Raw genomic sequence first — 24,298 nt, 5'->3', positions numbered from 1 at the left:
TACCGCATACCGTATATACCTATTTATTTGGGGTTATTTTTTAGTTCCCATCTGTCTTCCACGAGATAACGAAGATTTCGTAGGGCGCATGGCCACAGTTACAGGATGGGGCCGCCTTAAATATGGAGGTGGAGTACCATCTGTGCTCCAAGAAGTCCAAGTTCCTATTATGGAAAATCCTGTATGTCAAGAGATGTTCAGGACAGCAGGACATTCGAAGGTTATACTAGATTCGTTCCTATGTGCAGGGTATGCAAATGGACAGAAAGATTCTTGCGAGGTTAGTAAAATATATTTATCTTTTCTTAAAAAACCTCAGGTAAGTGAAGCTGGAAATGTATTGGTAAGTTTGATTATCTACCTTTGGGTTTTCGTTTAAATCGTTTTGATTCGTTTGTTTGTGTACTTGGTACAAAAAAAGTAAATTGATTTTTCAAATTTCAAATTGAAGTAAAAAACTTGTAACAAAAAATGCGATCCAAAATATCAATTAAATATTTTATTATTCGGTAAATTTATTTTTAAAATGTCTCACTGATATAGTCAAATACGAAGATGCCCCCTGTCGTTAAAAAATTAAATCTTCTTTAGGTACGATATCGTCTTACTCGATTCAATGACCGACTAAATTTTGGGACCGAAATGTCTCATGAACCGGAACGTGATTTCGATATGTATTTTGGGTCGTAGAACATAAAAATGGTGTACTTAAGGCAATATTAGATATTCATAAAGAATTTGTTTTCTTATTATATAGACGGATTTCAATACGAAATATTGAATTTTTTTCCTTACGCCTTATGTGTAATGGAAATGTCATATGATATAAGCAAAAATAGAAGGAAATTTAGAGTTGAACCTGGCCTGATTTTCTTAAAATCGAATTTTTGTTATTTTCCCCAACTTTTCAAAGGTAAATTTTTTCCTTTTCATGATCCGTAGTATGCTTTTTTGTGTAGATTTCTTATCGTGAAAACTCACATACTTTCAAATGGTATAAAGGAGGAAATCACGGACACTGGCCAATTAATATTATATGGCTTAGGTCGTTATTAAAACACAAGGGGACCAGTAGCCCTTATACCAATGTTTTTCAAAATATAGAGAGTCAATAATTCTCTATATATTCGTAAAATAACATAAGGGAGAAAATCGTCGCAGAATATGCGATTTTCTTTACAAAATTAAATTTGCTTTAAGATTTTGCTAGTAAAACCCCACAGTTTTCGCATATTTTAATTGCCTGCTTCAATTAGGTCAGTTAGTTCACCTTCCACATTTACTTTTATTGTGTTGTTTTGGTAGATGTTTTTGATCGTTTTAATTATTTCTAGAGATACCTCTCTCGAGTATATCAAATGGATAACGTCCTTTAATCTGACCCTGTCAAGTGCTTTCTTAAGGTCCACGAAACATAAATATGCCGGTTTGTTGTATTCCAACGATTTCTTTTGAACTTGCCACACTACAAATATAGCGTCAGTGCATGACTTTCCCGACCTAAAACCTTGTTGTTGTTCTGCTAATGGTATAATTTCATTCAATTTGTTTGTTATCACTTTGAATTGGTTGTTAATTTTAATGTTGCGTTTAATAAGTTAATTCCTCTGTAATTCTCCAGGTCCGATTTGTCTCCTTTTTTGAAGAGAGGTATTAGGATGCTTGATCTCCATTCTTGTGGTGTTCTGTTTTGTTCTACTATATTTTGTATTAGTTTTAATAGTTGTTTAGTTTGATTTTGTCCTCCCTACTTTAGGAGTTCGTTTGATATTCTCTCCTCTCCTGGATATTTTCTATTTTTTAATTTTATTAATTCTTCCTTTACCTCTCCCTCCTCGATGTTTATTTCTTCGTTTGTCATAACTATAGGTGTTGGTGGTTCATTATCGTCGCCTTTAGCAAATAGAGATCGAAAGTAGTCTGCCCATGTTTCCTTCTGAATGTGGTTCGCTTTTATTAATTCGTTCATCTCCTTTTTTGCCCTCTGATCATTCTCCGTATTTCTTTTTGTATTCCGTAGAAGTCGTGTTCCATCTGTTTTGAGAAACTCTGCCAGTGCTCCCTTTTTATTTGTCTCACTAAAGTATTCGTTTCGTTTCTGACTCGTTTGTAGTGGTTGTATGCCTATTGTGTTTGTTTTGTTCTGTATTTTAAAAAGGCAAGTTCTTCACATTTTATCTTCACTTCCTCTCTAAACCTCGGGGCTTTCTTTACTTTTCTCTCTCCAAGTGATTGTGTTGCAGCGTTGATTATGTTATCTTTGAGTTTTCGCCAGCTTTTGATCGATGTTATCGTTTTCTAATATTCCATTCTCAGCAATATTCTTTCCCTGTATAAGTATTCCGTGCATTCCGTATTTAGTCCTTCGACTTTGATTTTTGTTTGTGTTGGTGCTGCCCTCTTGGGCGTGAAATATTTCATATTGATTCCTATTTTACATAATACTAAGCTATGGTCGCTACCTACATCTGCTGAGTTGAGGCATCTTACGTCGATTATTTTTTTTAACAGATAAATAGAACAAATTTGAGAGTGGTAAATATCGATGTTGAAATAGATAAAAATGGTATAAGTACTTTAGAAAGTTGCTAAATAAAGAATATCAAAAGAGGGACAGAGGATACCGAATCCCAAATGAGAATATACTTCTGGGGATAGCGAGAGATGAGGTTGTTGAAGCTTTAAGGAGGATGAAAAAATTGTACGGTATCAGGACCTGATGTCATACCTGTGGAGGTTTGGAAGGCTCTAGTATCATTGTACAAAAATAAAGGAGATATTCACGATTGAAAGAGCTACAGAAGGATAAAGTTATTAATCTCGCACACAATGACAATTTGGGAAAGAACTGTGTAGCAAACGTTAAGGAGAGAGACATCTAGAGGAGAATAACAGTTTAAGTTTATGCCAGAAAGAAGAACAACGGATAGTCCAGGGCGCATCTGTTTCGAGATGGACGTTGAGAGGTGACTTAAATTTTTTTGCAGAAATTGCTTGAAAATAACTCAAATAATAATAGTTGAGTTATCCTCCCACTCAAAATGGTCCGGAACATTGTTTAAATAATCAAAATGTCAAAATATGAAAGAAAAATTCGATTTTTTTAGTGGTTTTTTGATTATAACTTTAAAACTATTCATTAATGAGAAAAGTTGTATAAACATAAAAGTTGCATAATTAAATTTCCTACAATACAGAATTGGTTAAAGATTTAAAAAATAGTCACCCTTGTTGCAAAATACCAATAATTTCGAAAAAAAAAACATACAAAAACAAGTATTGGCCTTTTACGTTTTTTAACCATTTACGCTAAACTTAGGACCTTCATATTTTACCCAGAAAATCTTCATGATATAGTTAAACAACACTGTAAATTTCATTAGGATAGATTTAACAGATTTTGCAAAATAAATTTTGCAATCCAGCTTTCGCAAAAAAAATTCATTTTTTTTAAATGTTGCAGGACTGAAAATAAAGCAGATAGCAAGTTGATTTTTTTTTTTTGCTTATAGAAATCTACTGTAACTTTTATTTGCAATTTGCAAAATTAACATCGATTAATTACCACGGCGTCAGGAAATTTTTTAAATAAACATTAATTTTTGGTGCTACGCGCCGGACAGCGGTGTTCGATTCACACAAGTTGATTTCCACAAAAATTTCTTCCAATCTTTATCTAATATATTATTTTCTTTGTTTGTTGTTATATAAATATTGTATAAACAATTGTATATGTTTAAAAATAACAAACTTTTATTCTCTAAGTTAAAATATATGAACAAACAAAATTTTTGCTAAAAAAAGTGTTATTTCAAAAGATAGAGTATGTGTTTTTATTTTGCAATAAACAAATTTATTTATTTATATCGATATGTAATAAAAATTAAAATGTATCAATCATTATCAAAGGTCATTGGAATGCCCAATCGGAGCAAACTATCCGCTGTCCTGCGCGTAGCACCAATAGGTTATGTTTATTTAAAAAAATTCCTGACGCCGCGGTAGTTAATCGATTTTAATTTTGCAAATTGAAAATAAAAGGTACAGTAAACTTCTATATGCAAAGAAAATTTCAACTTGCTATCTGCTTTATTTTCAGTCCTGTAACATATTGAAAAAATTATTTTTTTTTTGCGAAAGCTGGATTGCAAAATTTATTTTGCACAATTTATTAAACCGATCTTAATGAAATTTACAGTACTGTTTTAATCTGTATCTTTAAGTTTTTCTGGGTGAAATATGAAGGTCCTAGTTGTAGCATAAATGGTTGAAAAACGTAAAATGCGAATACTTGTTTTTGTATGGTCTTTTCGCAATTATTGCTATTTTGCAACAAGGGTGACTATTTTTAAAATTTTTAACCAATTCTATATTGTAATAAATTTAATTACGCAACTTTTATGTCAGTACAACTTTTCTCGGAAATAAATACTTTTAAAGTTACATAGATAATCACAAAACGAAAAAAAAATCGAATTTTTCCTTCATTTTTTGACATTTTGATTATTTAAACAATGTTCCGGACCTTTTTGAGAGGGAGGATAGCTCAAATATTATTATCTGAGTTATTTTCAAGCAATTTCTGCAAAAAAATTTGAGTCACCTCTCAACGTCCAAATGTACTAATATTTTTACAGATGCCTAGGTCTAGGATGCCTTGTCTGATTTGAAACAGTTGATGGAGAAATACGCCGAGAAGAAAAAACTACTTGGTACTTAAAGATTATGAGAAGGAGGAATCTCTTAATGACACAATCTGGAAGAACAATCACCTAAAACAAGACACAAAAGCAAGAATCTATAAAGCAGCAATTAGACCTATATTGACATACACGGCAGAGACAAGACCTGACACATCTAAAACGAGACGACAACTAGAAACAACAGAGATGAAAATACTCATATCAGGGACTCAACGACAAATATCAGGGAAAAATCTGTTGGATAGGGAGAGAAACGAAAACAAAAGAAGATCATGCAATGTAGAAGACATAAATGAATGGGTGACAAAACGGAAACAGGAGTGGAACGAATACATTAGTAGAATGGCAGAGGATAGGATAGTACGAATAGCACGAGATAAGTCACCAAATGGACGAATGAGTATTGGCAAACGCAAACCAAGAAAAACGATGGTGCGATAACTTAAACAATTTAGAAGGCTAATATTGAAGAAGAAACAGGCTTCAAAGCCTACATACAAGAAGGAAGAAGAAAAGAAGAAGAGAAGGAGGAAAGAGAAATAGGTTGCTAAGTATGTAAGGCTCATGAAGGATATGTCTCAGGCACTGTATACCAAATTAAGGACATAACGGGTTGACCGAAAGTTTTCCAGGGATAGTATCTTCGATCAAGACTCTTCAATCCCTACCTTTTTGATCTTGGTATGGATGTACTGACATAGGAGGTAACGGAAGGGGTTTCTTAGTCATGTTTATGATATGTTGATAATATCGTGTTAGTAGGGAAATGCAAAGAAATGTTGCAGGTTTCGAGAAGGGCTATTGAAGAGGGAGGACTTAAGGTGAACAAGTCGAAAAGATGTATATGTGGTTGGGAGGAACATATATAGTTGGGAATATTGAATTTCATGGAGAAATATAAATAGGACTGCTAAGAGAATTTAAATATCTTGGCTCCTGCATAACGGAAAATGGGACACTAGATCGAGAAATTGTCCACAGGATATACAGGGTGATTGATTAATGTGGTAAAGCTCAATAGATCCGCTATAGTAATATATAGCAATAAAAGTTAATAACAAAACTTTTAGCCACCTTTGAACGTCACATTACAAAATTAGTTAGAATGTTACAGGATGTTCGATAACACAGTGGCAGACCAAACTTATGTTTTTTTAAATGAAACACCCTATATTTTATTTTAAATTCGAAATCCTGTTAACTTCTCCATCACAAAAATATAAAGGTTTGTTAGGTTATACAGGGTATTTACAAAGTTATAACCAATTTTATATGAAAAAGTTCAACTCCCTGTATAAATAAAAATAAGCAAAACAGCAATGGTCTATACTGCCATATTTTTTACATATTAAATTTTTAGGAATAATTGATATTGCTAATTTTCTTTATATCAACTACAGGGTGAGTCAAAACGCACGTACATTATTTTCTCAGTAATTTTAAATGGAACACTCTGTATTTTATATCACTATTGAAAACTACCATTACCGTACATTAATTTTTAGATAACATTCCCTATGTCTAAATTTATTAGTTTTCGAGATATTTTCATTTTTCAATGGACCAGTAGCGTGGCCACCCAAATCACCAGAATTATAAACTGGACTGATTTTTTTGGGGTTACGTTAATAATGAAGTTTATCAAGGTACCTCCCACAACAAGAGTTGAGACGAAAAATAGGATAGAAAGTGTAGATCGATGTGTTAATTTACAAATGCTTCGTAATGTAAGTAGCTCATTCAATGATCATTTTTAGGGGTGCATAATTGTGTTAGGAGGTAATTTAGAACACCTCATGTAATTAAATTTTAAAAATATTTTTTTAAAAGTAGCTTCTAATTTTTCCAAACATGTTTTTTTGCAAAATGTATTACTGATAAATTATGTTTCGTTCTTTATTTGTTGCATTGTTATATTTACATACAAAAGGAGTGTTTAATTGTTTTCACAAAATTTTGTATTTTGTGTTTGTGTGTTTTTTGTAAAATTTATTACTAATTTTCTTTCTTTATTTGTTACATTTACATAAAAAAGTAGTTTTTATTTGTTTCAAAAAGTTGCATGTTGTGGTTGTATTTTTTTTTTGTAAAATGTATTACTAATAAATTATTTTCATTTCTTTATTTGCTACATTGTAACAATGACTACCGGATTGATAATATCGTCAATTGTCAATTCAGTCATAGCTTACTTAAAATTTAGATAAATTTAGACACCTAAAATAATTTGCTCTCAAAAATGAAAATATCTCGAAAATTAATCAATTTGGACATAGGGAATGTTATACAAAAATTAAAGTACGGTAAGAATATTTACAGATGCTCCTATTAAATTATAAGACATCTATTAAATTTTGGTGTCTAAGTTTATATTGCAATTAATATTATTGTAAGTAGTGTATATTTATATTTCCATTTATTGCTTGAAAAACAGGAATAGAAATGTCTTTTCTTTTCTGAAAAATGCCAATTGCCAAATGCTAAGCCGAGAAACAAATAAAACAAAAATTATAAAAAAAAAAGCCATTGAATAAAAAAGAAATAATTATTTTTTATTTTTATTTATTTATAGGTACAGATATAATTACTCGTATACAGTGCGTTCATATAAATTATCGCATAAATTTATTATTAGCTAAATAAACAACATCATTAGGAATTACCGAAACAAGTCGACTTTTTATCTTAATTTATGGTATTTGGAATATACATATATCATACTAGTGACGTCATCCGTCTGGACGTGATGACGTAATCGATGATTTTGTAAAGCAGAATAGCGGTGGTGTTCTAGCTCATTTGAAAGACAATTTTCTATTTAATAATATAAACATTAACATAATTATTTACACAGGGAGTCCAAAATTTTTTATAAATTAAATTAATTGACACAAAAAGACGAATGTGCGTAATTTATTTAATTCAAAATACATTTTACTGCTGTCATAAAACAGAAATAATATTTGATGGATTCGACCGTTACTTGATGGAAGGTCATCTTATCTCACAATAAAACACTGAAAAACGTTTGTTTTCTATACTTCCACAAAATTTATTACAACTATGTTATTACTACAGCTGTTTCGGCAAAGTGCCTTTCTCAAGTGATATATTTTACAATGTGTTTGCCTTTTTAAGTCTTTAACTGAAGAGGTTGAGGAGTGGAGAGCTGTTTGTCTCGAGTTGGTCATTCAGAAATAATATTTTTATTTGGCAAATAACCATTGCTTCTCGCTTAACTTAAATGTTGAAACTGTCAAGTGACAGGTGAGTGGCAGTTTAAACATTGAATTTAAGCAAAAGTAATGTTTATATTTGAAACAAACACTTTATTTCTGTTTTCTGACAGCAGTAAAATGTATTTTGAATTACATAAACTACGCAAAGTCTTCTTTTTGTGTCAATCAATTTAATTAAAAAATTGTTTTTGTACACCCTGCATAAATAATTATGTTAATGTTTATATTACTGAATAGAGAATTGAATGGCATTTCAAATGAGCTATCACACGACCCCTATTCTTATTGAAAAATCATCGATTACGTCATCACGTGCAGACGGATGACGTCACTAGTATGATATATATGCCAAAAAATCATAAATTAAAATCAAAAATCGACCTGTTTCGGTAATTTCTAATAATGTTATTTATTTAGTTATTAATGAATTTATGCGTTACTTTATGGATGCACTGTATACGAGTAATTGCATCTGTACTTATAAATAAATAAAAATAGGTTTATTGCAGTTTCGACGTTTCTATTTGAATACAATAAATTGAAATATACAATACTTACAATAATATTAATTGCAATAAAAACTTAGGCACCATAATTTAATAGATGTCTTATAATTTAATAGGTGCCCAAATCAATGAGGGTTTGTAGCTTAATAGTGTATTTCAAAGGCTAACCGATTTCAGCACTCTGGTGCCGTAGTATAGGAGCATTTGTAAATATGCGTACTATACGGTAATAGTACTTTTCGATTGTGATATAAAATACAGGTTGTTCCATTTAAAATTACTGAGAAAATAATGTACATTTTTATTTATACAGGGATTTGAACTTACGATTTTCATACAAAATTGGTTATAACTTTTTAAATACCCTGTATAACATATCAAACCTTTATATTTTTGTAATGGAGAAGTTAACAAGATTTCGAATTTAGAATAAAATATAGGGTGTTCCATTTAAAAAAACATAAGTTTGGAATGCCACTATGTTATCGAACATCCTGTAACATTCTAACTAATTTTGTAATGTGAAGCTCAAAGTTGGCTACAATTTTTGTTATTAACTTTTATTGCTATCTATTACTATAGCGGATCTATTGAGCTTTACCCCAGTAATTAATCACCCTGTAGGCTGATTGATTTAACTGGAAGCGAATGAGAGAGGTGCTCTATTAGTCTAGTAAAATAAAATTACACTACATGTAAATCAAAATGTAAATTCGTACAGGTTGAAACAAATTTTATATCAAAGTTTAGGTGGGTAAAAAAGATATTTTCAAAAAAGTATCCAAAACATACAAGGGGATCATTGTTTAAATAATTAAAAAGGGGTCATTTTTGCAAAAAAATTACTTTTTTAACTGCTGAGGTCATTGAATTACTAATGAAGGTCTATAGGATTGTTTTCTGTAAAGTTGAAGGGTAAATCTTTCACATAAGACTTACTAAATTAAATTTGACCCCCTATTTATTTAAATAATTATACATAAAACTTTAAAAACAAATTTGCAAAAAATTATTTTTAGCTTTTTAAATAAGCACTATAAAATATCTTATTTTACAGGATACGTTGCGCTATGTTATCAGTATTATCAAAAAAAAATTGGTCCAAAAATATTTAATATTTTTTGAGATATTCAATTTGCTTATTAAATGTTACTCTATTTTCAATTGAAAAAACGCGGTTGTTATCAAAGAAATAATTACCTGTCTTAAATCTTATTATTTTTATTTTTATGTATATTTTCGACAAAGGTATTGATAAATTCAAATTTCAATTAAACTTCCCCCTAAAATGGCATTTGAAAATAATTCAAATTTGTTTATAATTTATTTTTTTAATAACGTCGCGGGGATTAAATATTTTGAAATGCCGTTTCGATAATTGGGTTTCTGGGAATTTTTCACTAATTAACAAATTTTTTTGTCTTTTTTTCCTCTTCTTTTTTTTTCTTGGCATTATATTACTACGGGCCCTTTTTGGGTTAAGTTTCATTAAGAATGTCGAATCTCTAAGTTGTAGATTCTATACCTAAAAATATTAAGATTGGTCTAAAATCACTTAAATAAAATGTGGCTACTTACTGAGTTACAGGGTGTTTTATTTACAAATTTAAAAATTATTTTTACCAAGTACTTTCAAACTATTTGACATATCCTTATCATACTTGGCAGAAAGTGTGGGTAGTATACAGTCTACTAAATTTTATTGTGATAAATAAAAGTTTCTAGCTACCACCAGAGGCGTACGACAGGGGCCAGTTAATGGTTGACCCTTCCCAAATTCTACGCCACTGAGGGAATTACTATTTCAGTGAAATTGTTCGATTCTCCAATACTTTCTATGTAAATAATATACTCTTTACTGGTAACGATTAAGTCATTAGTTTTCGAGATATTGGTCGTTAAAAATTAAACGGCATAGTTATTTTGATTCATTGATTCATTCATTTTAAATTTCCAATATCTCTCAAACTGATGACTTTATCGATACCAATAAAGTTATTTACATACAAAGTATTGGAGAATCGAAAAATTTCGCTACAATAATAATTCACTCAGTGGCGTAGAATTTGGGAAGGGTCAATCATTCTCTATCCCCTGTCGTACGCCTCTGGCACTAGCTAGAAACGTTTATTAATCACAATTTAATAGGGTGTATAATAGCCACACTTTCTGCCAAGTATGATAAGGATACGTCAAATAGTTTTAAAGTATTTGGTAACAATAATTTTTAAATTTTTAAATAAAACACCCTGTAACTCAGTAAGTAGCCACATTTTATTTAAGAGATTTTAGTTAAATCTTACTATTTTTAGGTATAGAATCTACAACTCAGAGATTCGACATTCTTAATAAACCCTAAAAGGGCCCGTAGTAATACCTATAACTCAAAGAAAAAAAAAAGAAGAAGAAAAATGACAAAAAAATTTTGTTAATTAGTAAAAAATTCCCAGGAACCCAATTATGGAAACGGCATTTCAAAATACTTAATCCCCGCGACGTTATTAAAAAAACAAATTATAAACAAATTTGAATAATTTTCAAATGCCATTTTAGTGGGGAGTTTAACTGAAATTTGAATTTATCAATACATTTATCGAAAATATACATAAAAATAAAAATAATGAGATCTTAAGCAGGTGAATATTTCTTTGGCAACAACCGCGTTTTTGCAATTGAAAATATAGTAACATTTAATAATCAAATTCAATATCTCAAAAAATATTAAATATTTTTCGACCAATTTTTTTTCCTTAATACTGGTAACATAGCGCAACTTATTCTGTAAAATAAGATATTTTATATTGCTTATTTAAAACGCTAAAAATAATTTTTTGCAAATTTGTTTTTAAAGTTTTATGTATAATTATTTAAATAAATAGGGGGTCAAATTTAATTTAGTAAGTCCCTTTAGTAAGTAAAATTTACCCTTCAACTTTGCAGAAAAAAATCCTATAGACCTTCATTAGTAATTGAATGACCTCAGCAGTTAAAAAAGTAATTTTTTTTGCAAAAATGACCCCTTTTTAATTATTTAAACAATGATCCCCTTGTATGATTTGGATACTTTCTTGAAGATATCTTTTTTACCCACCTAAACTTTGATATAAAATTTGTTTTAACCTGTACGAATTTACATATTGACTTTTTTTTATTTTATTAGGCTATATGATAAAAATCAGGAAAGGTCTAAAAGAAAAGATAAACAAGAGTTTGGTGAGGACTGCGTTGGTGTACGGTGGTGAAGTGTGGCATGTAAGTAGAGTTTAGGGAAAGAAGATGGAGATAGCTGAAATGAAATTGTTACGGTGGACGTTGGGTAAACCTAGAAGGGACCAGGAACGTCTTAATCAGGAAAAACCCGTGGTGAATACAGTTTAAAAAAATATTTCGAGAACAAAGACACATCAGTGGCTTGGGCACATCAGACGTAGAAGTGAAAACTAAATACGACGAAGGATAGAACTGTTAGAAGTTGATGGAATGAGAGGTTGAGGAAACTCGACGAGAAGATGGAATGACTGTGTGATAGAGGGTATGAGAGATTTAGGTTTAGGTGAAGAAGACATGATTGTCAGAACTGAATGGCAAAGAAAAGTAAGGTAATCTTTGAATATGGAAAAGCTGAGGAAAAAGAACAAGAAGAAGAGGACCTGATACCATAGAACAAAGAAGACACACAAAAGTAAGATGTTTGGATCAACTTAGATTCAGTATTATAAATAACCAACTACAACAGTAAAATAGTTTGTCTATGATAAAAGGTTTTTGGTTGCCAACTTGTACGATTTTTTAGGTTTTTGTACACAAAGCTGTATTTCTTCTTCTTCTTTCGTCTTCTTCGTTTTGTGTAGAGATGTTGTTTCACCGTTTTCATGTGGTCTTCCCACTGATCTTCTTCTTATTAGGAAACCGTCTCTCGCTGTCCTTACTATTATGTTTGTTGTCATTCGGCTTAAGTGTTCATTCCATTCTACTCTTCTGTTTCTTGTCCAATTATTAATGTTGTCCATCTTGCATCTCCGTCATATATCTATATTTCTAACCTTGTCCCATAGTCTCTTACCATCTATTTTTTGAAGGGGTTTAATCTGTGTTGTTTCTAGCATTATTTTTGTCCTCTCTGTGTCAGGTCGTCTTGCTGTCGCATATATTATGACTGTTTTGTAAATTCTGCGTTTCATTTATTTTCCGATGTTTTTATTTCTGCATTATATTGTTTTATTCAGGCAACCTGCGGCTCTGTTTGAAGAGCTGTATATTTAGCCCACAATATTTAAGAGTATGTCCTACAATCTTGTTTCGTGATATTTTTCTTTTGTTTTATTTTAGGGTGATTCTGGTGGACCTTTAGTACTTCAACGGCCGGACGGAAGATACCAGCTAGCCGGTACAGTTTCCCACGGAATCAAATGCGCAGCACCGTACTTGCCAGGAGTATACATGAGGACACAATTCTTCAAACCTTGGATAACATCTATAACAGGTGTTACGGCGCCGTAGGTTAGAACAAAGTGATTTTAGGAAAAAAAATTTACGTCTTGTTAATGTAATGTTGATGAAACTTTTCGAGCATTGCTTTAATGATTGAAGTCCTGATTTATTTTTGTACAGAGTGTAACATATAAGACAACAGTTTTTATAATCAAAACGGTTTTATATCAAAACGATATATTATAAACCAGATTAATTTTCAAAGGATTTATATATGAGTTGTTGGCATAAGTCAGCTGGCAAATTTGCAACAAATAATTACGTTTTTACAACAAGTGTTCAAAATTTTCACCATTCACCAAATTCAGACCTTAAGTATGCCCCAGAATCCATAGGAGTAATGTCTGTCGGCCCTGGAGCTCACGGTTTCTTTCCAGGTCTACCGGTTCACCCAGGAAAATGCTGGTTTAGCATAATTTAGCTTCGTTTCCTAGGACGTCAGTTGACTTATGCCTACCGCTGTATTAGTCTAGTCCTAGTATATACGAGCAAAAACGCTACACGAGTTAAACATCTTCTTGCCAAAAACTTTATATGAAACAGAGGTAAGAACAAAATGTTCCAGGAACCAGATATAGAAATAGAGTTATAACTGGAAGAAAAATGTTTTTTCTGCAGACGTCCCGAAAATAAAACTTTCGGTATGATTTATTAAATCGAAAGTACCATTTTACACAACTCGTACCGAAAGTAGCTACTTTTGGGACTAATTTTTTCACTTTCGGGACGCTTTTTTTACTTTCGGGACGATTTTGGTTAGCTAGGTAACGGCTTTGACAATAACATCAACTTTATATTTTATTATGACAGATTCAGAGATTGAAAATGGCCGCAACCAAATTAATATCTCAAAAAATAGTAAAAGTACTGACATGTCTAACACTAATTTCAATACTGCCACTTCTGTTAATATTCCTAACAATATCAATGTAAATAATTGTTATAATTGTAAAAAAACAGATAACGGCAGTTTTGTTTTAGTTTGATTCAGAGTTGGACCACCATCTCCAGATAGCTATTTCTGCATCTCATGCATCCTCGGTGGAGCTATGCAGTCACAACTCTGAAACAAACATTAACAACCCTGCCTATTTAAGGCGAACCATCGCGATGCAATGATTCCACCTTTGAGACGCTATCTAGCGACATCTCTCGCAATAAGAGGAAAACAACGAGAAGCCCCAGATACAAAGTTTACTTCTTTTTAAACAATTAGAATAATTGAAATTAAAAATATAATAAACAATATTTTAAATCTAAGACTTTTCGCTAATAAACTTCTTTCTGGCTGCATCCTGTATCTCAGGTTTTTACAATATATAAACACAGAGACGACGAAAATAGGAGAAAGCAAATATATGACACTTTGGCCACGCATTTACCTTCCCTTCGTCAAGAAAAAGGACCGAAAGACAGTTTATAATACTCAATTCTGAGTAAAGATTAAAAAATAGATAACGGTAGTTTTGTTTTAATTTGATTCAGAGTTGGACCACCATCTCCAGATAGCTATTTCTGCATCCCATGCGTCGTCGGTGGAGCTATGCAGTCACAACTCTGAAACAAACATTAACAACTCTAAATCAAATTAAAACAAAACTGCCGTTATCTCTTTTTTCATCTTTACTCAGAATTGAGTATTATAAACTGTCTTTCGGTCCTTTTTCTTGACGAAGGAAGGTAAATGCGTGGCCAAAGTGTCCTCTATTTGCTTTCTCCTATTTTCGTCGTCTCTGTGTTTATGTATTGTAAAAACCTGAAAAACAGGATGCAGCCAGAAAGCAGTTTATTAGCAAAAAGTCTTAGATTTAAAATATTGTTTAGTATATTTTTAATTTCAATTATTCTAATTGTTTAAAAAGTAGTAAACTTTGTATCTGGGGCTTTTCGTTGTTTTCCTCGTATTGCGAGAGATGTCGCTAGATTGAGTCTCAAAGGTGGAATCATTGCATCGCGATGGTTCGCCTTAAATAGGCAGGGTTTACCAGGGCAGGGACCACCATCTCCAGATAGCTATTTCTGCATCCCATGCGTCCTCGGTGGAGCTATGCAGTCACAACTCTGAAACAAACATTAACAACTCTGAATCAAATTAAAACAAAACTGCCGTTATCTCTTTTTTCATCTTTACTCAGAATTGAGTATTATAAACTGTCTTTCCGTCCTTTTCCTTGACGAAGGGAAGGTAAATGCGTGGCCAAAGTGTCCTCTATTTGCTTTCTCCTATTTTCGTCGTCTTTGTGTTTATACATATATTGTAAAAATCTGAGATACAGAATGCAGCCAGACAGCAGTTTATTAGCGAAAAGTCTTAGATTTAAAATATTGTTTATTATATTTTTAATTTCAATTATTCTAATTGTTTAAAAAGTAGTAAACTTTGTATCTGGGGCTTTTCGTTGTTATAATTGTGTTATTAATATTCAGAAGTAGATTTTTCTAATGTTGAATTCACGAGAGTAACTTTAAAGTGTTTAATAAAAGTTCATAAGTAAAGTTTATCGATATATTCTTTTTAACATACAAAACGGATGCAGAAAATATATTGTACGTAACACGATCCAAAAGTGATTTTACGAGACTCGCATGATTCCAGGATTCGCCTACGGCTCGCCCTGGAAACTTCCTACTCCTCTTGTAAAATATCACTTTCGGAAATTGTTACGTAAATTACTAATCTCTTATTCTTATCAGTGACTAAAATTATTATTATTTTGACATAATGTTGCACTCTAACATATATTTTTGGTAGCTAGTCATACATTATTTAAAAGAATTTATAATTAGGGCTTTTGTCATTTAATTTGTCCACTATGAAGGTAAACAAGTAAACAACGTATATTAATCATTTCAGTTGCAGGCACAAAATTAGTAGCGCCCAAAACATTTTCATAATTAATGTTAATTACTGCACCCCACTAAATGAACCATAATTTTGAAGTTAATTTCCTTTTTGACAGAATTTCATTTGTTTTTTCAACTTTCGACTAACGAATTAATGTACTTACTAATGTTTTCTGAGAAATGTCAACGTTTTACTCATATACAGGGTGTAAAAATAAAGTTGTGTTTTGAAAACCCACCATTTAAAAAAAGGTAATACCTTCCTCATGAAACTTTTTTTGATTCAGTTACTCATGTCGGATCGGAAAACTTTTATATTTCGGAAAATTTTCGAGAGGAGGGTATTTCGTAAATATAGAGGTTTCCAAACTTTGATGTGTGTGTGTGTCCGAGAACTGGAATACCTTTAAAAATTTGTAGGATAATATTACCAGTAAATTATTGTAAGTATTTTTATCAAACAATTTTGCGAAAAAATATCGGTTCTTTTGATGTGTGTAAATTAAATACTTCCTAGCTGAGCGCTTTCGGCTTATAAAGCCATCTTCAGAGCTATGCTACAATAAAAAGGTCTCTAATGAATAATTGATTTTAGAATTCAAAATTTAACTTACGTCAAAAGGTTCCAAATACCACTATGAAAAGAGATGGATCCCATGTATGATATAAAAATAATTCTATTTTCTTATGCAGTTTTTTTAATTGATGGAAGAAAAATTGGAAAAAAACCTTGTGTGACTTGTGTGAATGCTCAACTTTGCTATTGTTTTGAGGTCGGAAAAGTTAAAAACATCTATTAATAGCACAAAGGACTTTCACACGAAAAATTACATTACATAAAACGAATATTTGATCATGGTAAGGTCAAGAAACCTTACCATCTGAAGTCTACGGTGTCAGAATGCAGAATGGCGGCATGTGGCATGTAGGCTTTTAATGACAGCCGACACAGACAAGGATATGCTCGTTAAGGTGCTTTCACTTTTTCCCATATCAAGTGACAGTTGACATATGACATTTTAGCATATGAATTGAACAACTTTTCAACAAAGTCAGTAGTTACATACATCTAGTTTTAAAAAATATAATGAAATACATATTGAGAAAAGACTTAAGGTCCAAGATAAATCAGTTGACAGATTATCCTTTAAAAACTGAACTCAAATCTTTTTTAAATAGTACAGGATGTAAAGAAGCTTGATGGTGAAGTTTTTCTATTATTGAGTAAGTCGCAAATTTCATTAGGTGCACTATGGGTGTCTTGAAGATGGAAAATAAATTAAGAATGAAGTGGCTGAAGATAAAATCGACAAACTAAATAAAAGTGGTATTTACAAGCTGTCTTGTGGGGATTGTAACATGACTTATGTAGGCAGAACTATGAGGACCCTTTCTCAAAGGATCAAGGAACATCTCAACAATCTAGAAAAATCCAACTTTGGTTATCACGTTAAATTTAGCAACAATTCCTATTCCTTCGCCCCTTCCAAAAACAGTACAATTTTACATAACATACCAACCAAAAACTACAGACAAATGAACCTTTTAGAAGATCTAGAGATAACTGAAGAAATGAAACTTAATCCTGATTTTTGCTTAAATACACAAATCAATCTTAATTACAACTATAAACCTTTATTCAGACTCTTGTGAGAGACTCTGGAGGAAGAAGTTTGACCTCATGCAATCAAAAACACCCTGTAACTCGGTTATAAAAATCGGTCGGGCGATAAATGTAATATATCTAGAACCGCCTTAATGACCTCTATTTATCATTCAAGCATTTCCGTTTCCCAATGAAAAACCCTGCATACAGAGTGGACCAAAATTCTGGAAACGCCTAATTAATTATCTCTTAAATGGATGGTCTGAACTATACAAAAGTAGAGATGCACCTTTCTGCAGTATGAAGATTTGAAAGGTGATATTTGTAACGTCGCCAGATTTACTACTGTTCTGATATCATTAGTTACTTTGGTTTCATAGATACAACAAAAATATGATATTTTGGGATTTCAAAATTTTGTACTAAAATTTTCTTAAATAGTATATTATATGTACACCTGAATGGAAATGAATTTTGATACAAATTTTGATTTATATAATATGACTTACCGCGAAAATATTTGCAGACCCTCATCATTTGGAACGGTTAAAACATCTTTTTTCAGTATTACCTATTCACATGTTTTAGCGCTCACTTTTGTTAAATTTCTTAAAACCTGTAAATAAAAATAATAATTTTAACAAAGCGTATCAAAATGTACAAAAAATAATTAAATATTTGAATATTTTTAGATTGTCGTAGGTCCCAGAAAAGTTTCATTAACATTACAATTGATTTCAATAACAGAAGAAATTGTTTATTGCCATCAAATTTTAAAACACCAGCGTTTCGCTTAGAAACATTTTTAGTTGACTCAATTTAAAAACTGTCTAAAAATACTTTAGACACACATTTTTTTATTGGGACACTTCATAAATAGGAAACATTTTAATGATTTCATTAAAAATCATCGATACAAATTCCTGGTTAAACACGAAATCTAAAGTTTGACAAGGCAGTATCCTGGAACCTCAGTTTCACCTATCATACAGCGTAGATTTAACTATGAGTGACGCGAATATCTAAGAAAAATTTGCAGCGAAAACTTTTCTCTTTCTATCCCAAGAGAATAAAAATCAGTTGGTTTGTATCACTCATCGGACGAACTGTCCATTTCCGAGCAGGAATATCTATGTTCCCTTAGAGTGAATCATTTAACATTGAGCTCATGTCATCTTAATTTTACAATTTAGTAATATTACTATGTACTTTAAATCAGTGTTTCTCAACCTTTTTGTGTCATGTATGTACCACAAAATTCTTTTAATTATTTTTGGTACCACCTACCTGAAATACCTATCAAGCTAGGTAATCTAATTAACAACAAAATGTTGAATTTTGGCTGTGTTTTTGTTTTGTGTACTACCGCAAATAATTATATGCTCCACCAGTAGTATTATGTACCACTGATTAAGAACTCCTGCTTTAAAGGATTTAATAACCAAAAATTTGGCTAGTTTCAACTACTTTCAGGACGTTTTACTGATGATAATGACGATCTGACTGGAGCTAAAACGTTCTGAAGATTTGTAATCCCGTTGGATGTATTTAAATTTTTTTTATAAAAAATTAACCATTATCGTATACAGCTAACTACTGGGATTTTCCCTTTTAACTTTTTTTAATAAAAATATCGCTTCAAAAATAAAATACAGCCAGTGGCGCATTAAAGCTAAATAACAAAGTCTATTCAAGTGATTCACAAAGCGAAAAGAAAATTGTCCACCCACCACAATCCTTGCATCAAAATGAAGTAAAATATCTATAAAAAATATATCTATAAATATACAGTATGGTGCAAATGAAAGGAATAAATTCGTTATTTCGTAAACCGGCGACTTTAAGGAAAAATCCCGAATCCCGAAAAAAGTCGATTTTTATTTTTAAATTACGATATTTTAACATATATATGTCATACTAGTGACGTCATCCATCTGGGCTTGGTGACGGAATCAATGATTTTATTAAATAGGAATACGGGTCGTGTGCCAGCTCATTTGAAAGATCATTCAGTTATCTATTCAGTAATATAAACATTTACATAAATATTTACACAGGGTGTCCAAAAAAAATTTTAATTAAATTATTTGAGAAAAAAAAACGAAGACTGTATGTAATTTATATAATACATTTTACTGTTACCCAAAAACAGAAAAAAATGTTTATTTCAGAAATAAACATGGCTTTTCGATTAAATTCAATGTTCAAGCCAGCTCCCGCCAGCCACCTGCGTCTTGGAAGTTTGAACATTTAATTTAAGCGAAAAGCAATGTTTATTTGTGATAAAGATATTTTTTCTAATTTCTGACAGCAGTAAAATGTATTTTAAATAAGATAAATCACATATATTCTTCTTTTTTTGTCAAATAATTTAATTTAAAAAAAATTGGACACCCTGTATAAATAATTATATAAATGTTTATATTACTGAATAGGCAATTGAGTAACCTTTCAAATGAGGTAGCACACGACCCCTATTCTTATTTAACAAAATCATCGATTACGTCATCACGCCCAAATGGATGACGTCACTAGTATGAGATATATTCCAAAATATCCTAATTTAAAAAAAATAAAAACAGACTTGTGGGATTTTTCCTTAAATTCACCGGTTTGCGAAATAACGAATTTATTCCTTTCATTTGCACCATACTGTATGTCTCACCTGAAGGAAACCTATATTTTATAAATGAACGCAGTGGACTATAAACTCGACTTTACTGGCTAATTAGGTTTAAATCTAATCAAAGCTAATAAAGTTAATACGAAGAATAAACTTTGCCTACAAAGTAATATTAACTTATGTGAGGATTCAGTCGTTCAGGGTTTGTTCCTAACTTCATCATTAACCGGTACCTCCATATAAACTCCATTAAATCAAACATAAAATAGTATTATGTAAAATACACTAAACTTTTCATAGTCGTATCAACTTGGATTCTCGTGTCACACAGTATTTGGTGATAAAAAGGACTTAAATGAAAAGTAGAGAGTTGAGGATTGTGAAATCGAGAAAAATATCTTACTTAGGGCATAGGAGGAGATATAATATACATATGTGCAATTCTCTAGTTGATTCATTAACAAAAAAATAGAAAATCGAAGAGGTGTAGGTAGAAAGGCTTCTTGCTTGAGAAATAGACAAAATTGAACAGAAATGTAAAACGCATAACGCATTCTCTTACATACAGCAGAAAATCAAGAATCCTTTGCGATAATATTCGTCAACATCTGATAATTCTGATAAAAAACACAAGTAGAAGTTGATTTTCAAGTTAATACATGAAAACTTTTCAGTCCTACTGTCGTAAAGAATAATATTTGCTAAATTTGAAGAAAAACGCGCCACAAAAGATTACCTTTGATAAAGTTTTGTATTTTGAAGCTCTTTTGTGGCGCATTTTACTTTAAATTTATAGCAAATCGTTCAAATCTAGCAAATGTGGCAAAATCATTCAAAATCAAACTACACAATAAATATGCACTAGAAATAAACAAACCAAGACACGTTGAACGTTACTAGTACTCCCAAACTTTTAGGAGCACTCCCAAACCATGGTTTACAATGTATATCGTACATTCCATGTCAAATTACTCAGGCAAAAACCTTTGGATCTCCGATTTTTCTGAAACTTGGTGTATAGCTTCTGCGGGACGTAAAAATAAGACATTTAAGGTCAAAAAGTGTTCTTCTTTTTTTTCTAAAAAAATGTTAAGTTATGCGATTTTACAGTGATTTGGTATGTATTTAAACAAATTTGCATTTTCTAACGTAAAATATCAATTTGGAAAATAACATTTTAATAGAAGTGACTCATAAATTTTATTATAAGGAAATATAATAAGTTATTTTGATTTAAAACACGTTTTTGACAAAATTTTAGTGAAGAAAACGTTAAAATAACGTTTTTAAATTTTTTCCTAAATTCCCAAAATACATCATATCCGATTTGGCTGAAAATTTGTCCACAGATACCCAAAACATAGGATTTTATGTGGTTACAAGGATTTGAATTATTTTATAATACAAAGAAAGTTACATGCAACAATATCAGACTCAAAAGTAAATGTCCAGTCGGGTTAGCATTTGACCTTGCATGCCGAGCTGCCCAAAATTTTATTTTTCTAACCTTTAGAGGTGTCAATAGTAGCCTAAATTTAAAATCTCGAATGAATTCCTCCGTTGCGTTGGCCATTATCTTGATTTTAAAGGATAACCGTTTTTGCTCAACATCTCCGCCATTTTTAACTTTTCGACAAAAATGGTAGGAACTGAAATTGTTCCAAATAAATCGTATTTACTACATATTACAATTTCTTTACAATTTTTGTCGTGAAGTCGATATTTAGGTCGAGAGGCCGAGTTAATTGTACTTACAGTAGATGCCTATATTTTTGACTATGAAATTGCATGTAACTTTTTTAGTATTGTAAAATAATTCAAATCGTTTTCACCACTTAAAGTCTTATGTTTTGGCTATCTGTGGGCAAATTTTCAACTAAATCGAAAATTATGTATTTTGGGAATGGAGGAAAATGTAAAACGTTTTAAAATTTTAACGTTTTCTACACTATAAAATTTTATCAAAAACCTTTTTTAAATCAAAATAACTTGTTATAATGCCATACCATATAATGACATTTTTGAGTCCCTTCTATTAAAATTTTATTTTTTCCATTGATACTTTACAATAGAAAATAAAAATTTGTTTAAATAAATACCAAATCACTGTAAAATCGCTTAAACATTTTTGAGAAAAACAAGAAGAAGAATAAGAACACATTTCGACATTAGATGTCTTATTTTTACATTCCGCAGATGCTATATACCAATTTTCAGACAAATCGAAGATCCAAAAGTGTTTTGATCCAAAATTGAGTGATTTGAAACAGAATAACCCATAATACATTGTAAATCCCAAATCATGATTTATAAATTGTATACATTGTAAATCATGATTCGCGAGCGCTCCTCGTAACATTCAATGTGTCTTGATCTATCCCAAATCATGATTTAAAAAGTTTATATAATGTAAACCATGATTAGCGAGCGCTCCTTGTAACATTCAACGTATCTTGTTTTGTTTATTTCTAGAGCATCTTTTTTGTGATTTTAGCATAAGATTTGATTTTTCATCAAAATGAAAATATATTTTGCGCCGCGTAATATTCATATCAGCTCTTTTGTAGCTGAAATATTGTGTGCGACTGCGCCACTTATTTTTACTGTGTTTAGCGGTTTTTTATTCTTGTAAATAGCTTGAAAGTATTGTTAATTTTTTTTATATAACTTTCACGATAATTTTCGTAAAATTATAGTCATAATATATCTGTAAAGTATTTTATTCAGGAGATAAAATTGAGTGAACTAAAACAGTTTTTCCAAATTTTTTGTTTCTATTTGTTGTTATTGTGTATGTTTGTAATTATGTATGTATGTAATATTTATTGCAAATGTTTGTAGAAATAAATTATATTTTATTGTTACATCTTTGACTTTTCCTTTCTTTATTTGGTTGATTTCTTAACACAAAACCAAAATGGATGGTATCTAACATAGACCAGGGCATTTAGCACACAATAAATCAATTTTTAAATATAGCACCTAGAGACTTGCACCTTCATGTATTGTGTTTAGGATGATGTTAGGAAAAAGTCTACTATATAAAGATGGGTGGAAATACTTATTTGCATTTTAAAGTGCATAAAAGCATCCAAAAGTTCTTAAACATAAATAAGTGTATTAAGGGCCAGATTTTGTTACTCGGTGATTTTTGCAGTCGCTGAAGATGGATACACCATCAGAACCAACCACCGGAGCACCTGGCGCCCAGGTTCACTGCTAGGCACGTCATATTAATGCAGCCTTGCTGGATGCAAGGCACGTCATCGTAAGTTTCGAGAATTTTAAGCTCCAAATTGATTCAAACAGATCACTCGGGGTGTTTTTGGGTCGCTGAATAACCACTGTACACCATCCGAACCGACCCCGGTGCACCTGGTACCAAAAACCATCCACACTCCAGAAGATAACATATCTTAGCAGTAACCTTGGGTACCAGGTAGTCCGGGGGTCGGTTATTCGTATTCAGTGACCCTAAAATATGTCTAGTAATCTATTTTCATGCATTCGAGGCCAAAAATCTTCGAAACTCCAGAATATAACGTACCTTATCAGTAACCGTGGGCACCAGGTGCTCCGGGGTGTCTGTTCTGCTAGCGTATTCGTGTTTAGTAATCTAAAAAACTCCTGACATGAAGAATGAGACTGCCAGTTAATCGCTCTCAGGTGTATGATGCAAACGTCGGCTAACCGAGGCGTCAACCGCTGGCAAACCGTCTACATGAAAACAAGCTCTAAGTTGGTTAGATTTTCGTCAGAATGGTACAGTGTGCTAAAACATCAAGACAGCGCAAGGAGTTTATTTACATATTTTATTAAGTATATTTTATACGTTTAAATATGGAGGAACAGTTAGCAGAACATGATAATCACCAAATTCGTGTCTACGTTCGTTTATTGGATGAACCCAGTACTCTCTGCATTCATATCGTAGCATAAGCAATGCCGCAGAAACAGCTACCATTTCTTCTTCTTCATCTAACCAATCCATCTCTTCTTGTAGGTGCTCCATTATATTGTAAGTACTATTTCACTAGTTTAAGAACATCAAAATGTCAGCATAACACACGTTTTGCAACACAGATATGTGTCCGACCTATCTGATATGTCGCATTTTGACGTGCCGTGTTGACACGTGTTAACACGACACGTGTTAATAATGTGTCCTGAGGTTTATTGCTATGTTTTAAGCGTTAAATAACACTAAAGCGATTATGAGACAATACTTTAAACGTTCCACACTCTGTAAATAATTAAAGCTGTAAAAAACAAATAAACTAGTTTAT

At 31.5% G+C, this 24,298-nt stretch overlaps 1 protein-coding gene across 1 annotated transcript in view; it reads left to right on the top strand.

Moving 5' to 3' along the window:
- LOC114335697 (serine protease filzig) overlaps window positions 1–22,876 on the top strand; it is a 379,563-nt gene extending 356,687 nt beyond the window's left edge. Inside the window, exons 4-5 of the mRNA XM_028285979.2 lie at window positions 45–280; window positions 12,778–22,876. Coding sequence (XP_028141780.1) covers window positions 45–280; window positions 12,778–12,948 — 407 coding nt within the window. The 3' untranslated portion in view covers window positions 12,949–22,876. The remainder of the gene's footprint in view (window positions 1–44; window positions 281–12,777) is intronic.
- The last annotated feature ends 1,422 nt before the right edge of the window (window positions 22,877–24,298 follow it).

The sequence above is a fragment of the Diabrotica virgifera genome, chromosome 6 (genome assembly GCF_917563875.1).
Source record: "Diabrotica virgifera virgifera chromosome 6, PGI_DIABVI_V3a".
NCBI classification, from domain to species: domain Eukaryota; kingdom Metazoa; phylum Arthropoda; class Insecta; order Coleoptera; family Chrysomelidae; genus Diabrotica; species Diabrotica virgifera.
This window is presented reverse-complemented; position numbering and strand designations above follow the sequence as displayed.